The following is an 18,398-nucleotide window of genomic DNA, read 5'->3' as shown; positions in this document are numbered from 1 at the left end:
TCACATTTCGTTTAATAGATGGTCAGCACTTTTAGGATTCTGGTTTTCAGGAACTTATCTGCTCCTAGTTTTCTGCGTGTTTACTTTCGGGAGACTTATTCGAGGGCATTCTACAGTGTTGACGATATTCGTAAGTGACCGAACTTGCGGGAAATGACTTAGTATATATAAAAAGGCTGCTTGCCGTGTTGCGGGGCACTCATTCATATTTAATGGAGTTACATCATCGTTATCATCTGCATCCGTCAACGCCTTATCTACATCATCCGCTGTCAGACCGATCGCTGTGTTTACATTCTGCATAGTTGATTCTCTCTCACACCAAGACTTCGGTGAGTTTGCTACTAAATATATCTGGTGACCAATTGCCTAAGATTTTGTCTCATTTGTATTGAATTTGTAATTAGCATTGTGACTATTAACGTGTGACACTGTATACCTTGCTCTCGTTGCATAATAATACAGAATTTGAACGTCTTTGTTCTGTTTTGCTGGTTCACAGGGGATTTCTTACATTGTTCTTAACCGTAACAATTCCAAGACTACGGTCTTGCTGATTTGACTGGGAGGTACGACTATTCGTATTAATATTCATGTTAGGTTAGCATCGGGGGGTCGAAGCACGCATTAATTTGACTATAAATTTAGTATTTTCTCAAACTTTGTTGATAATTCCATTTCAGAGTATGCGTTGATTTTAAGTGTTTCTAAACCTCAGTAGATCCTACATCGAATGCAGGATTAGTGATTAGTGGTGGTCCGATCAGCTGACATAATCGAAGTATTCTCATAATCGAACACAAACAGTTTTAGAACATTCGTTTGCACTGACAACATTTAACCACAAGGCTGGTTTTGCCTGTTACATTTCATAAGCAATACAAGTTCGTTCCGAGCCATGGTTGAATTTATCATAGACTCCAGAGAATTAATGTTCCTATCATTCTAGTCATCCTTTAAATGGGTGAAGTTTGCAAATACATTTTACAAAATTTGAAAAATACCCCGAAAGAACTACGTGCTTTTTCGGTATTTTCTGTGCAACCAGCAACATTTGATTAATGACGCTAACCGAATATTTTCGATAATTGATCCGCTGTAATGAACCAATCAACAGTTTTGAGATAAGATTTCAACCAATCCTAATCTCCTCGACACCTTTCGCTGACGGGCACAAACGGGGGCGAAATGTTTACAGTAGATGCTCTCACTCACTCACTCACTCACTCACTCACTTTGTGTGTGTGTGTGTCTGCGTGTGTGTGTCTGCGTGTGTGTTTTGACGTCTTCAAGTCTTCCGCACCAAGCAATATTCCTGTTATGTGACTACGATCTTTATACAATCGACTCTGGACTTGACAATCTAAAAAATGTTCCATTACATTCACCAGTTTGTTTAAACAAGATAACTTGATAGAGAGTGGCACAAAAAACAATCTTGGCGACGGCAACAGTTCCGGCGACGTCATCCCCGTGGCGTGACCGACAAACCCAGCAGTCTGTGCAGGGTCAGTAGAGCACTCACGACGTGTATTATCCAGCGTGGTTACTTCGTAACTGCAGATCCATTCTTGACTCAAAACATTCCAGTCTAACACGATCTACGAAAAATGCACGGAATGAGCAGACTAGAGCGATTCTTCAGGGTCGTAGTTCATTTCGTCCGAGATTCCGTTCCTTCTGTCAGAGAGAACAGGGGAAGGAGGGGTCAGAGAGATTGGAAAAGGGACGGAGTTTGAGTACGAGAGATGGAAGTGTGTGTGTGTAGGGGGGTTGAGAGAGAGAGGCAGAGCGAGTTAGGGTGAAAGGTGGCGTGGGGCAGCGATAGAATGAGAGAGGCAGCTGTGATTGAGAGAGAGAGAGGGTGATTGAACAGAATGGTAGCAAAAAGATTCGGGAACAGTATGTTGTTAAGGAGACTAAGTGCGAGAGAGTGAATGAGAGTGTGCAAGAAAGAACAAGAATAATACATGAGAGTTACGACGAGAGGAAACATGCCCGAGAGATTGACAGTACGAAAGAGGTACTGAGAGAGTGAGAGAAACGGATAAGTGTAAAGGATTGCGAAAGGAAACGAGATAGACATAAACAGATATCATATTTTGAACTTACAAGGTGAACTTACTAACATTTCAGTTACGTTACGTTTAAAGTATACAAACAAAATCTCTGCTTGAACAGCACATCGCCTTATCGGAGGCCTGTTGTATCGGAATATGCATCGATCAGTCTGAAAGTCCTTAATTTGGTTCAATCTACAGTCGTTTTACATGTCGCGTACAAGCCAACGAGTCAAGACAGAATGTGTTTTAAGCCGTCGGTGCTCATTAGATGTAGACATTTCTCTTCCGCAGGAAAGAAACACAAGAGAATCAACGATTCTCCTCTGACATTCGGGCGGGGCTTGATCGACAGGGTGCGGATTGTGATAGGCTTTGAGATGAATCCGCGATAGTTCTAATTCTGTTGGTTCTAACATGTGCCAGTGTTCAAGATCGCTTATCAGTTTTAACTTTGTTAATATCAATCTTAATTGGCTTTTACCTTCGGCGTCTAATAGCTGGAATGGTGCTGAGTTGCTTTAACAATATAATTGCTTGGTTTACACCGTGGTGCAACGTGGATGTAAGTTACAGAGTGAGTGAGTTAGGTTTACCTCCGCCATGGCAGCGTTTCAGTAACAATACGGTGTGCCGGTGTACGGTGTGACTTACGTACGTAGACTTCTTCCTTTCCTGGTTGTTTAATGTCGCACTCAGGAATATTCCAGCTATATTGTGACGGTCTCTAAATGATTGAGTCTGGATCAAATACTACAGTCGTGATGAGCATCCATTTACGCAAATGGAATACAATGACACGTGTCAACCAAACCTGACCATCCTATCCTGTTACAACAAGCATGGTTTGTAGACGATCAATTCTAACCCGGATCTTCACGGCTTACGACAAGCATGGGATGTTAAAGACAAATTTTAACCCGAATTTTGACGGGTCACGACAAATATGTTGCTGAAGACCGGTTATAACAAAGATCTTCATGGGTCCCAACAAGCACGGGTTGCTGAAGACCAGTTCTAACCCGATTCTTTGCGGGTAGCGGCATAGGTCCTAGATCCTTATACTGAAAGTGAACTTGACGTCAGAGGCAATTTATTATAGTGCTGATACGCATAATCCTTTAAAGCAAATGTCAGTTCTTGAGCTACGAACAACTCTATACGTGACACATATAAAGTGGTAGAATTGAATGATTGTGTTTCATTTCGAAGTCACTTTGACAAAATGAACAATGTTCCCAGATATTCAGGCATATGGTGTTCTATTTCAGGTATTTCAAGGAGGCTTTCAGTGAACAATCGGATGTAAACAAAGACATAAACAACCTTCAGTGCATCGGAAATCCGCCTCACATTATGCTTTTAGTGCATAAAGAAATTCCTTTTTCAGAATATCAACACGATGAGTCAACAATGTCAAGATGGACGTGCACCTAGCAGCTGACGAGATGGAAACTGGGTGAAGAAGCCCAGTGGTGCAAAGATCAAAAATGATTTCAGATCATCAATCAATTATGTTGCCTTTTTCAAATTGTATCGAACTGCAAGTGATAATGACTGCAGCTGAATAACACCAGCTCTTGGAGCCACGAGGCCGAAAAGGTCTACCTAGCTTATTGCATGGTTCTTGAGAAAAGGGATGGTTAAAATTATATTTTGATCGTTATTTGCTATTTATTACATCACAGAACGACGTTATACGTTGTCGAATCCACGAAACAATTGATAACGATCGCGTTGAAGCAATGGTTCGAATCCATCAATAGATCTACGCAACTGGGATACGATGACATGTGTCAACCAAGTCAACCTACATAACGTTTAGGTTGGTGACACCAACTTCTCCTAGGGGTGTTGTTAGACAGTGTTCTTCATCAGCATTTCCAGTTATTTTACCCGAATTGATCTACTTGTTTGAAAGCAACAGGTCCTGAAACATACTGGTATACATACGAGTACAATGTGAGAGATGTAGAAGGCTGGGGTTCTTATTTTGCATGACAATGCTTCGTCTCACACACCACTCGATTGGCAAAGTCTGCTCTCGATTGGCAAAGTCTGCTCTCGATTGGCAAAGTCTGCTCTCGATTGGCAAAGTCTGCTGTACATCAGTGTGGCTTCGATGAGCTACCTCATCCTCCATAGTCACCTGACCACAAGCGACTTTCACCTGTTTCCAAAACTGAAGGAAGATTTCCATGGAAAACGCTATGCCGGTAATGACGAGCTCTAATCTGCTGTACTCGTATGTATACCCCAGTATGATTCAAGGACCTGTTGCTTTCGAACTAGTTGATCAGTTTCAGTAAAATAACTGGAAATGCTGATGAAGAACACTGTCAAACAACACTCCTAAGATTAGTTGTTGTCACTAGTCCAGAAGTGATGTAGGCTTAGAACTTTTTGACGAGCCCTCTAAGAGCAACAATATTCATTTTTATCTCTGTCTGATAGATGAACAGACACCAAATAGAGAACTGAAAACTTGATCCCTATTTTCCCCACCCGATATCAGTTGGCACGATGGTGACTGGCGCACCTATTCTCTACTTCAGGGGGAATAATTTAGTCATGCATTGACTACTAACGAAATCCTGTGGTTTCAGGAGCAGTAGGATAGCCTAGTGGTTAAAGTCTTCGCTCATCACGGGAAGCTTTGGGTTCGAATCCCAGTGAGCGCAATATTGCTGGTGTCCCTCGCCGTGAAACGCGGCGTAAAGTAATACCCACTCCCTCCGAAGGGCCCAAACCATAGACTGTGGGTTGTTTCAAAAGTAGTTCTGCTGTTCAAGAAACGAAAATATGGAATATGGAATCTGGAAAATGACATTGAAATTATGAAACCGGGCCTCCTTTCCCAAAATACTTATGTGATAGTAATTCACTAAGGTAACCCGCAATGTTAAAGAATGGGAGTTAGGTTTTGCCTTAGTAAAGGCTGCTTCGTGAAAGCAGCTTCGTGAAAGCAGCCCCTGGTTGTCAGATTTGCAGCCTACTTACACTGTGAGGAGCCGAGTCCTTGTTGTGCCATACTTGTCAAAGAATATTCCAATAGGAAACACAAGCACGTCGCGGATGATTATAACCAGGGCAAACAACACTTTCAGCTGTTCGTTTTGCTCCCAACACCCAATGAAATCCTTTCTTGTAGAATTCTCCGAGTCCTCATTGGCTGCTACAGTCGTGACGTCATAGAGCGCCACCGTGGACGCGTGTTTAAGGTGTGTGTAATAGGCACTGTATACTTGCACTTCCTCTGTGACGTCACGCTGTCTTCTGGTGGGTGTGCGACAGGGTTTTCGTCTGACCGGGGCTTTGGTTGTCGTCTGATAGATATCATTTTCCGGCTCCCTGGGGCCAAGGTTGAGGTCAGTGATGTTACACAAATCCAAGAAATATTTGTCTGATCTGAACACCACCATTAACCACGACCAACCCAGTACCACGCCTGCGAAGAACATACATTCCAGCACGGACCATGTGAGAGTACACGCTCGCTTCGAACACGGTCTGTTGCTCATTATGCTTGGTCAGAGGTCACAAGTTGAAGGTCAGACTAACATTGAAGGTCACCTGTCAAATCCCATCAAGCAGCTAACTGAAACAAAGTGATTGTATTATCAGTATTCAATGAACATGTAAATAAATCGATATATTGCACGAATAATTCGAACACGTACGTGACCCGAATCTGAACCACGTTATTTTCACTGTCATATATACCCGTGAAAGTCCGGGATAGAATAGGCCTTCAGCAACCCATGCTTGCCATAAAGGAGACTATGCTTGTCGTAAGAGGCAACTAATGGGATCGGGTGGTCAGGCTCGATGACTTAGTTGACACATGTCATCTACTCCCATTGTGCAGATCGATGTTCATGATGTTGATCACTGGATTGTCTGATCTAGACTCGATTATTTACAGACCACCGCCATATAGCTGGAATATTGTTGGTAGTGGGCGTAAAACTAAACTCACTCACTCACTTTCGTCCTTCCCCTTTTGAGAAAACCCTACATTTAGGAGGTACAGAGTTTCCTAATAGTCATGGTTTAGAGAACATAAACAATAACACGACTTAAATAAGACAGCTATCACTGCCATCTGGCTCCTTCTCACTGTCCACTACCACAACGACCTCCTGTAACTACCAACTACCACAACAACCTCCTGTCACTGTCCACTACCACAACGACCTCCTGTCACTACCAACTACCACAGCAACCTCCTGTCACTACCAACTACCACAACAACCTCCTGTCACTACAAACTACCAGCTACCCGAAGGCACTGCCCAGTACCACAGCTACCTCCAAGCACTGTCTACTACCACAACGACCACGTGTTACAGCACTGCACCACCTTTTTTCCATTGGCAACAACGGATTAACATGAAATACACAAGACTTACATCACAGGGGCAATCAGACTTGAGACAATACGAGTACCTAGTTAGAAAGAATCTGGATATCTTTACGGGTCACCGTGTGGAATACATTTTGACAATGAAGACACTAATGAGGTCGCTAATGAGGTGGCTTTTGTGGTCGTTAATGAAGTCTCCTATTGAAACCCAACATTATTCTGGGAGACCTCGTTACGCTGACTCGCAGTCTCAGTCGTGTTGTAGCAGGGACCAGGGACGATACAAAAACAATGCGGAGACACCATTAGGTGTATGTACTACCTACGTAAGCTTGGTAGACGGAAGTGTCACTTAGGCTGAAGTGGCTTATGGATACTACATCTGCATGGATAAACGTAAAAACTATCTTCTACGTGGATGAAAGTACCGTATGGTACTAGCATCTACGCAGATATAAATATTTTTTATAAACGTACGTGTATGAATTATTTGCTTAGGCGTAACTATCATTTACGCTGAAGTGAAGTACCATGTACGTAGATGTACTCTGTCCAAAAAAAGAAACGAATAACCCAAATCTCAATGCAAATTTGGTGTCCACAAGGTGTAGGACGTGCGGGCGGAGAATCTGGTCGATGTAACGATTGGTCGGCATATTGCCTTGGACAAGCACAAGTTCATTTTGTGTTTCTATTTTTGAAGAGTGTAGTTACATGTATTGTTTACATTAACCTAAGCATCATCATAGTAGATTTTGAAATATTTTGAGCCTGTGGCAATAATGGATATTAAGATTTCGTCTCGTACGGAAACTACAACTGAACAGTTTCAATATGGTAGGTCGCACAAAACGTTGATCAACATGACTTTTCACTGTACAATGAAGCGTTAGTTCGTACCGCCGCAGGGTCGTGTTCGATTCCCGACCTATTTACCTATATGGATGCAATTGGACATCCACTAGTTTGCACGCCAGGGTCCAGCTCTACGAGACAGTCGTAGCGCTACGTCATTGGTAAGTCTATGATAAACTGTAGAGTTACGACAGTCGTAACATTACGAACGCTTTGTGGATCGGGGCCTAAAATAGAAATAAAAGAAGCTGCCAATCAGTGTATCCTTTCATACGGGTCATATATCTAATATCAATACTTTTAGACTCAATACAATATTAATACGACTGTATACAATTATATTTTTCAATACCAAACTGTCCATTTACAGCAGCTCTAGGCTTTGATGTCCTCTGAAGCTATTGAGGCGGGTCCTTTCATGCCGATTTCAAAGGCAGTGGCTCGTGTATGCGTGACCAGTTACAGATTGCAGCATTGGTCAGTTCCGGCTTGGACAGAATGGTCCTGTTCGACTGGGTTTCCTTTTTTCGGTGTCTACCAATGACATCGCCACGTGCTAACAACGCACTCTGACAGGCATTCAACTGTTTCATCCACTTCGTTCATTAATGTTGTTACAATACGATTTGTACTGGTACGTATTCTTAGATTATGATTTCTGTTACATTCCCGTTGATGTACAGATCCTTACAAATTTATCTTTGTTCATATATGTCGGGTAGTGCACTTTTATGCATCATGTTACAAGCTCTAAGGTAAATGACAAACAAAACGACAAAATCAGCGTTAAATCTTAACGGCTGAGAATGAAATGTTTTAACATGGAAACAGAAATGTTTCAAGTCTAATGACGAACAGAGCATCTTGAATATACAAATGAGCCACAGGGAAAGAGGGTGTTCACAAGAATGTTCACGCGGTCTGACCTGGCACCGTCGCCTCGTGGAGACCACTAACGTCTGCGATTGTCCATTACCCGCTGAAGGATTTGAAAGGGCTCATGTAGTCTTGTTGGAAGATTGAGATGATGTCGCAGCATTTCATCCCAGGTATGTTCTGTTGATGACAAATCAGGACCTTGCAAGCCAGTGTAATACATTAACATCGTTCTAATTTAGACACTACTTTGCAACCCGAGCAACGGATGATCCTGTGTTATTGTGTTGGAAAGTCACTGCAGGGTCGTGTTGCAAAACAATCATCAGCATCCGTACTGCAGATCATGGTGGCCCTGTCTCCTTGCCAAACAATGATGCAACGTTCGCCCGTGTGCATTTCGTCAGCACGGCAAAGAAAGAACGAGACTCATCGGTGAATAGAACTCTTAACTCGCGTGCCCCACGTCAACGTCGATTTTCTGACGTCAAAATTGACCGTCGCATACCGAGACATGAGTCTCGCGACCTTTTCAGACAATGACCTACTTTTCAGCCGATCCAAATATTCTCCTGTGAAAATAAAAGCAAGCACCAACAACACCTCTAGTTACACTGAATTCCAGTTCCTTGTTTCATAAGAAAATGGTATTTCCAAATGAATTTTGATTTCACATTTTAACAACACCGTATTTCATGAGTGGTCGAAAAATGATTCACAATGCATCTGGCTCACTGTTACACCTGTTGTTGTTGTTGTTGTGCTTCTTCTTCTTCTTTCGTGCTCATTCACTGTAGCTCTGTAACGCACAACGAGATTCATATAATATTAATTCCGTACCAGACTGCCAACGCTTTCTAGCGGAAGAGCCTCGTTTTGTAATTTCCACCATTTGCAGGTTTCCGTTTGTCAGATCTAGCTGTACGACAGTGTACTCTACATGATGTGTTTGCAAGGACCAGAAGTGCTTAGGCGCATCACGTCATACAGATTAATATTTACGTATCCAGTTAAATGAATTAGTCTACAAATTCTGGACTGTTCCTAACTTGCCCAATAGGACGGAAACCAGCAAACAGGAACCGAGAAGACTGTCCTGTAATCAATGTTTTGACATGGTTGGGTGTCAAGCGTCTTGCAGAAACTCGTGGATGTTCTCGCAGATCTCTGGTGACACTTATGGTGCGGGCTGTAGCTGTTGCTGACTGGGGCTTGTGTCAGAGGAATCATTTGGTCTTGGTCTTAAGTCGTAACTTGTGTGCGGGAACTACGAGGACCGTCTATAGCTTGACTCTTTTGCTGAAAACATTTCTATTGTCATTGAATCTACAAGTGAGCTTAGTTGTACTCTGCACTCGGCAATATTCCAGCTATATGGCGGTAGACTGTAAATAATCGAGTCTGGACCAGACAATCCTGTAATCATCAGCATTTGCATCGATCTATGCAACTGGGATGTGTCAAACAAGTTAGTGATCCCATTACTCGCCTCCTAAGGAAAGAATGGGTTAATGAAGATCAATTCTGACAGGGATCTTCACGGGTCTTACTGAGTGGATATGATAAGCGTCTGATTTTGACCGTGTAAACTGAAACACGCAGCCCGTTTGTCTGGAATATATCATGTTTCTTACAAATTTCATGCAATAGGAAAAGTAAATACTTGGCTTTTCATCACTGATTCAAATCTCAAATATCCTCAAGATCACCAAGGTGAAAACAGTCACGTTCACAGTTACTTTGCCTCTGTGTATAAGGGGATTCACAATGTAAACAAATCTCGAGATGAAAAAGAGAATATTACCTTCTCATCTTATCAATGGTGATCTGTGGAACATAAACAGATATTCCTAATATGTATTTCTGATGCATTTGATCATTGCATCTGATGTAACTATCTATTTTAAACAGTGAACCACATTAAACCTTTCTGTCAGTTTTTATTTTGATTGTAAGGTGTTCACCGTGACATATGTTTTTCTTATTGAAGCATCATATTAATGATCCCCTGAACAGCAGTCCCCTAACCTTTGGATTTCACGATTTATGTGCAGTCCCTACCTCAGATGAGTTGCACAGATCAAAGTAACTGCTTCGAGATATCCGAGGTTCTAGAAAAAAAACGGAAAATGACCCTAAGATAAGGAATATGTAAAATCAAGTTTCAAGAGACAACCTTGGGTAGTAGGTGGTACATCAAAGTTCGTTACGATGGTGTTTAAGTGAATGTTAAGTTGTTCCTGTGTAGCAGTGAGAGTCTATAGTTTTACGTCATTTAAGGAATATCCCATTAATATCACCAGGCCACCAGGAAACGGCTTCACACATTTTACCCACGTGAGGAATCGAACCCCCAGATCAGATTCTACCTGACCGGTCGCCGGTGTATGACAGCAAAGGTCGAGAAAAAAGGTGTTTGACTGTATTTGACATTTTCCTCTGTGTGTCATCAAACAAAATTCAGTGAGACAATATTTAACGCATGGCTGTTATAAACCACTGACGCGAAAAAAATTAAACCAAACATTCGAACATTGAACGTGGATATATCGAAAACAAGAAAACAATAACACACCTACCGAGATGAGGCACTATCACTACCAGCAGTATCCTTCCCTGTGAGTTTGTTTAGCGACGGTCCAGTTTCTCTTGTCATCTCTCGTGAAATGTCGCGAGATCCCGAAAACCTATCACATACACCGTTGCTGGTAAAACCGTTGCCGCTAATTTCTATATCCAATAACATTGGCTGTACGTGTGTAGTATTCCTCGCAGACCAGTTCGTTACCAATAGCCTTATTAACAACTCCGTACAATATCAATGACCATCAACCGGATTCTAATATACGAGACAAAGCGAGATATGAGCGAGATTTCACTTCGTTTTCAACTAGGACTTATCACCGTTGTAGCACCGTTCGCCTTATTACAGAAACAAAGAGCCGCTCCAGGCTGCTCCTTACGTACCACGATAAGGCCAATAACAAATTAGAGCAATATTTTCCCAATCTTTCCTTGTCTAATGTTCATTAGGACAAGGTAATGGCTGACAAATTGAATAAAGAGACACAGAAGACGAGCATTCTCTGGGGACACACCTTGTCCCCGCTCACCGTTTTCTCACCGCGTGTCGTCTAGAAACATCGAGGGGTAATTGGTAGTAATGTTATTAGTCGTCCCCAGAGCCCCATCGTTTATCACATACGGTAAGCGTCTTCATCCATGGCCTCATACTTAACAGGGTAATGGAAGTATTCCAGGTACATCTCCGACTTCGGTGATAAAGACCATAGAAGGTAGTAATGATAGGATGAACTGATATATATGCATGAACGTCACACGCCTAAGATCATTTCTGGATAAGTATAACCTTGTGAACTATGACGGATTTGTTTCCGATAAGGATGCTATAAGAGCGTAACAATTGGACAGAATTCAGTTCCGAGAGGGAATTACCGGGTCCAATTTGTCGTATGTTGAAGTAGGTTTGTCTTGGTGTGGTTTAGTTGTTGCCATCTGTTCACATTTTCGTGGCGACCACTCCTATCTTTATTCGGTCCGTTGGGCTCGGAGATGAATATTTAGACAGCCCTACCTGTTTAGGTCAGTTAGGCTCACAGACCCATATTGTAGCTGTGAGATGTGTTACTTGTTGACACTGCGAGTGTCGCGGTCATACAACAATGTCAGTATCGATACACTAACGCAGCCATAAAACGAAGCACTATAAAGATGAGAGAACGATTCTGTTGCCGCTCAGACATGGAACATGGAGATGTGATTGGCAAAGTGTACTCGAGGAATCGATCCTCGAACCGTTATCTGGGACCCAATGAAATGTATCCTACAAAATTACCAGCGCTAGGGGCCGTTTAGTCTCCGAGAAGACGGTACTCGAACGTTCTGAGAAATGGGAGATAGTTCTATTTTCACTCAGTCCGAAATTAAGTGAATTAGTCTAAAATACGGTCCTGTATTCATCATAACGTTCTACGGGGCCTTTCTGGATTTTGAGAACATGATTTTCACATTTTGAAATTTTAAACATATTACAAATACTTCCGGCATGGAATCTACCTTTCCATGCTGCGCATCAAAAGAAAAAGAAATATCCCTGTCTAACGATGGCTAAATTTTAAAGAAAAAGATATTTTCAGATGGTGATGTACTTGATGCATTATTTACCATTGTTGTTCTTTGGACATTACTTTTTGCAGTGTTTTCCAGAATGACTCAGCCTTTCGACGTTTGTAATTAGTTTGTCAGATCCAATTAACACGTGTTATTTCTGAAGTGTATTTGCCGAATTCATGGTAGAAGTTATTTTCTTGGCATTTATATGCTCTTTGTTGTCTTTTTGCGTTTATGTTTAGAACTCATTAATCAAAAGTACTTTTTTTCAAATATACCTTGACATAACCTGATGTCTCATGTTTCTGGCCCTGCCTCTTCCAGCCCTGAGAAAACGGCGAAAGGTAAATGAATGGACAACAATGACAGAAGATGGTAAGTGGAGTGGGTGTTACACCACCTGAACAGAAATCCAGCTATGCTACAGCGTGTCTATTTAAAGTGGGAGGAAAACTCGGTAAAATGCAAGACCCATAAGATTGCGAATTTGGAGAAGCCCAGTTGTGAGTGAGTTTGGTTTAACACCGATTTTGCCAATATTCCAGGGGACATCGGAAATGGGCTTAATACGTTGTACCTATGTGGGGAATGGAACCTGTGTCTTGGGCGTGCCGAGCGGGCGTTTCAACAACTAGGCTACCCTACTGCCCCCAGAAACCAAAGTAAACGATACTGACAACCCAGGAACATGACAGGGACAGGCTGAGATTCGAACTACCACCATATATCTCTTGTCCATAAATTTGAATCTTTGGAATGGTGATGTTTTCAATAATCTATCAATACTCGAAACTAAGATACGTCAAAACCAAGAAACAATCCATTCTGTATTTAGTCAAATATGCCCTTAAATGGCTTAATTTCATTTCATATATTTGACAACTTCGCTACACGATCCCATTTCTATAAGATATATACTATTTACCCTGGAGAGATGGAAAGGCGGAGAAAACAGTAGAATACAGTTAAAGTGAACAGGTTTAGAACAAAATAACAGACATCAAGAACTGCTGTTTTAATGTCCAGTCAATTTGCAATATATTTCAATCGAAATGGGCACAGCAATCGTCTGTTATAACGAACTAAACGTATTAGACAATTTCAGTTGGTATAAAACTGCAGTTTGCTGTACGTTCTGTGTGACATGTGCTGGACCCTGGTAGAACGTGGCTCGTTGCCCCGGTTAATGCTTCTACGTAGTGGCTATTCATCGAACTACGTCACGTGTATAAATAGCGAACACCCTGGCTACTGGGCCAATTAATACCACCATAACAGCTACAGATTTGCGCTGCTGATGGGTTTAAAATTGTTGCCAGATCCGTGTTAGATGAAGGATACTGAGTCTACTTCCACAGCTTGATCCTGCAATTAGCTCCTTGCCACCTCTAGCGACTCTTTTATGTGCGTCTAAAACAACCCCAAGATGTGCAATGCTGAAGGTGATGTTAAGCTTACAGTAAATAACATTTTAATAGGACAGAAATTACGTGAAGACAAAAAGACCTGAGCTGGGATAAAATGTTTTGTTACTTGTGGTCGATGTTTGCAGCATGTGTTTTAAAATACCGCTGCTCTGATATTTTCAAAATGAATGGAGGAAAAGGTCACCCTGCGAAAATACGTATTTTTGCTTCATGATGATCTGAACCTTGAGGACTTGTATTTGATACGAGACTAGATATCACTATACGAGACTAGATATAACTACATCTATTAAACTGCTACCATCGCCTCGACAACGTTACTGACGCGTTCAATATCATGAACCTATGAGTGAGTGTCTGTTTCGTACCTGCTTTATGGCGGAGGTCTGTAAATAATCGTCTCTGGACCAGACAATCCAATGATCAACATCACGACTATCGATCTAAATGATTAGGACATGGTGGCACCGTGTCAGCGACCCTGACGACCTGATCCCGTTAGTCGCTTCTGGCGACAATCATTGGTTGCAGAAGACCAATTCTAACCCGGATCTCCACGAGTGAGTAAGTGGGTGGATTAGAGTGACTGAGTGAGTTTAGTTTTACGCCGCACTCAGCAATATTCCAGATATATGGCGGTGGTCTGCAAATAATCGAGTCTGGACCAGACAATCCAGTGATCAACAACATGAGCATCGATCTGCGCAGTTAGGAACCGATGACATGTGTCAACCAAGTCAGCGAGTCTGACGAATCGATCCCGTTAGTCGCCTCTTACGACAAGCATAGTCGCCTTTTGTAGCAAGCATGAGTTGCTGAAGGCCATTTCCACCCCGGTACCCTCACGGGTCAAGAGGGTTAGATGGGGTTAACGCTGTGTTTAACAGTATGCAGTTATTTCAGTTACATCATGCCGTATCGGCTTAGGATGGTCCGCGCTGAAGACTGATCCACCTGCTCTCCCAATGGACCCGTTCCCCTAATGGACCCTAGAGTGACCCGTCTTAGAAGAGGTCTTCAGCCATCTGAGCATGTCGTAAGGGGCGACCAGATGGAGGTGGTGATCAGGGTCGGTAACGGGGTATCATTATACCCCGATAGCGATGCTCACATATCGACCACTGGTTTATCTGACCCAGATTCGATTATCGTCGTATGGTGACATAATGCCCAAAAGAAGCAACAAAGAATCAAACCCTTATGTGACGTCAACATACACTGGCACCATTGCTCACAGATGTGCCATATTGCCGTACATTTTAACTCACTCGCTCTTCGAGCTCTTCCCTTCTTCTCGTGTCCACCGTGTTTGCGATTCTCATGTATCACTTCACTCAGCTTTGATGTAAACCCTGACAGCAAAAGGAGCGTCCCAGGACATTATATTAAGTGCTGGTCTTAGAATGGCAGTAAATATAACAATAGCAATAATTATTGATACTAGTATGTGTACTCTTGACTTTTTATAACTAATTGTTATCTTTATGCCTGAACAAAAAACATGAAAAAAGTGAATAGTATTGAGTTTACTATCGAAATGTGTCGCATTAATAATGTTTAAATCCAATTAAACAAAAAAATGGCGGGGGTAGATACAGCTTTTTGAGAGAGGAGTAGGTGGGGTGGTGCACAGTTCAGAAAGCGGGTTGTACAGTTCACATTCTCCCGTTCTCACGAGGGCTTGAATGGTTTATAAACGGGGCACACCTGCAACGTCCCCACCCCACCCCACCATTCCTGCCTGGGTTTGACTATAAACTGCTAGTATGTCATGGATGAAATAGCTCACGTGACTTGAGTAATCTCAGATCACTCGATGACATGATCGTGTGATCACATTTCACTAGTTCAGTTTAAAAAACGTGCGGGTGTACTGCAATGCACCTCGCCTGTACACGGGGGTACACTGAAAATAATAGAAGAGCGCTCAGCCAATCAGACAGCGACATTTATGTGTGAGGTAAGATAAAACGTAATGTTCCTTTGATTATGGAAGCGCTTGTCAATATCGGAACTATTCAGAAATTAACGTTTCGACTGGACGCTGCCTTCACGATGAACCAGTCTACCTAGGTTCCCTAAATGTAAGGGGCAGATATAGCGTTCATGATGCCCATCACGTGATTGTCTGGTCCAAACTCGAATATTTATATACCATATATATATTTATATATATAGCTGGAATATTGGCGAGAGCGGTGTGCAACAGTTATCACATACGCAATCATGTTCCTAAAACATGTCTTAGGCAGTTGTTCACATAGGTTTTCATAACAACACACCGCCGTGATATTGATGGAAATTGCTAAAATCTCACTCACTCACTCACTCACTCACTCACTCACTCACTCACTCACTCACTCACTTCCACAGTCCATGTTAAAAACACCGTTGGAATTCTCCGGGATGTGCCAGTGGCACAAATAACCAGGACCATTATTCTCGAAACGTTCGTAGCCATAAGAATTCTTAACTTCGATCGTAGCTAATGTCTTAAGAATGGCCTTAAGAAGTTCGTGGGGCTACGAACTTTTCGAAAATTACGGTCCAGTTTTGAAAAATATCGTACATGGTCTTACCGTAGGTTCTGAGAAACTGTCAGCCGTTCTCCTCGCCGTTACTCTACCTGAGGTAGAACTACCAGCACTTTATACAATACTGTACTATATATCACCAGCATGAAGCCGTTCAAGGGATAGGCTGGAGGGAAATCAGTTCCGGCGATGGTCTGTTTATGGAAGTATGACTTCGCGCATCGTGCACAGATGTCGTAAATCAAACAACGATGATGTCGTAAATCAAACAACGGTATCATGGAGGACGTTGCTCTTTATAACAAACATAAAACTGGTGTCGCCGTTTATTGACTAGGTGCTGTAAAGTTGATGGTTTGTCCGTGCAATTAACATTTTTGGTTCGGGAAACTTTCGACAACTAGCATCGCAGTCTTCGTCAAAACTCGTGCTATATCAAGCACCGATTCACTGACAAGTCCAACAAACTTACTCAGCAACCTCACACATGACACGAACCAATTCAACGAGCAACTCAACAACGTCACTGCCAACTTAACACACCCACCCACCAACACAAAACACGGGCCACTTTAACGACCAACTCAGCATACCCACCCTCTCAACAATCACTCATCAACTCAATCATCGACCCACCCACTCATCACCTCACCCACCAACGCAAGTCGCTCAATCACCCATTCACTGAAACCACTTACACAAGTCATGTACTCAAGGTGATCCGAATCCAAATCCAAAATTAGACTCCTTCACCAGACTCACTCACTCAGTCACTCATTATTGCTGTAACGAACCAACACAAAATCGCTCAAGATCTTACCTCCGTCCACCCAGAAACACTCAAAACCAACGATCCATCAAATATAAGAAAGGCGCACTCACCACGACGTCTTGGGTAGGGGGGGGGGGGGGCATGAGATCATGATGAGATCTCTAATATTCCTTTCATCGGGCCCGATCTCATCAGAATTGCAATCAAGGTATCAAGGTGAGGTTAAACACAGTCAACCAATGACACATATTTGGTACTCGAACCCATAAACAGAAAATCCACTCAAAGGACATAAAAGCTGGTCCGCACGACACCATATCCTATATTGTTGCTGTTGTTGTTGTTGCTGCTGTAGTTGTTATTTACACTTAGCAATATTCCAGCTATATTGCGGATGTCTGTAAATAATCACGTCTCCAGTGATCAACATCATGAGCACCGATCCAGACAATTGGGATGCGATGACATATATGAATAACAGCATGTCATATATGAATAACATCGTATACGGTGATGTTCGTGAAAGATTGATTTCATCAAAACCCAAAAGAATCTGTATTTATCTCAGGCTTTAATATACGACCCACGAACATGCACGCGACTTTTGACTCACCTGGATTCGTGATAACATGAATATTTATTAATATTTATGTTAACAATCACATTCGCTTCGGGCAAGGATGCTACGTGGCCTTCAGAAGGAGCCTTTACAGAAGGAGTTTAATCATAAACACAGCCAGGAAACAACTGTCAAACTAATTCATGACACTGTCAATTGTAGAGGGTTTCTAACAGAACGGCAGCGTTCGACCTAATTGCTGAAACCTTTGCAATGAAGAGTCTAGATCCACATCCGTCTTCACCAAGGCCCGATGTGGACAAGCCTAGCCTCAGTAACAAAGCCCCGGGAAGCCTACACCGCTGCCAATTGACGGTTCTGTTGAAGTTGCGAGAATAGAAAACCGCGTCCTTCATATTTGATCGAGGCAATTGAGAATCCTTACGGGTAGCCTGATTAACTTTTGTAGATATACCCTGGTGCATACTATGATGCTGGTCAAAGATGGCCCCCGGAAAAACTTTTTGAAGGGCGTCATTTGAACCATGTATACCTTTTTTTGTGGTTTCGGAAACGTTTGAAGATCAATGGCAGTTTGTTTGAGTGGCACTTTAAAACTATTTTGACTATTTCCGATTTACGATTTTTTAAAACTGAAATACATTTAGTGTCGGGCATAAAATTTCATAAAGGTAGCTGGTTATTGTAAAATCTCGAATATGGTTTTTCAAAGTTACTTCTACGTGTGGACTGCATCAAATATTCAGTGCTAGACACTTCCTATTTTGACTTGAATCATATGTTCCCGTGGGTTTGTT

At 42.2% G+C, this 18,398-nt stretch overlaps 1 protein-coding gene across 1 annotated transcript in view; it reads right to left on the bottom strand.

Moving 5' to 3' along the window:
• The window catches only part of LOC137284059 (equilibrative nucleobase transporter 1-like), a 69,623-nt gene that overhangs the window by 39,554 nt on the left and 11,671 nt on the right, over positions 1 to 18,398 (bottom strand). The window contains exon 2 of the mRNA XM_067815719.1: positions 5,061 to 5,658. Coding sequence (XP_067671820.1) covers positions 5,061 to 5,581 — 521 coding nt within the window. The 5' untranslated portion in view covers positions 5,582 to 5,658. The remainder of the gene's footprint in view (positions 1 to 5,060; positions 5,659 to 18,398) is intronic.

Source organism: Haliotis asinina, chromosome 1 (genome assembly GCF_037392515.1).
Source record: "Haliotis asinina isolate JCU_RB_2024 chromosome 1, JCU_Hal_asi_v2, whole genome shotgun sequence".
Lineage (NCBI taxonomy): Eukaryota > Metazoa > Mollusca > Gastropoda > Lepetellida > Haliotidae > Haliotis > Haliotis asinina.
The sequence above is the reverse complement of the archived record's forward strand: the minus strand, read 5'-3'. Positions and strand labels throughout refer to the sequence as shown.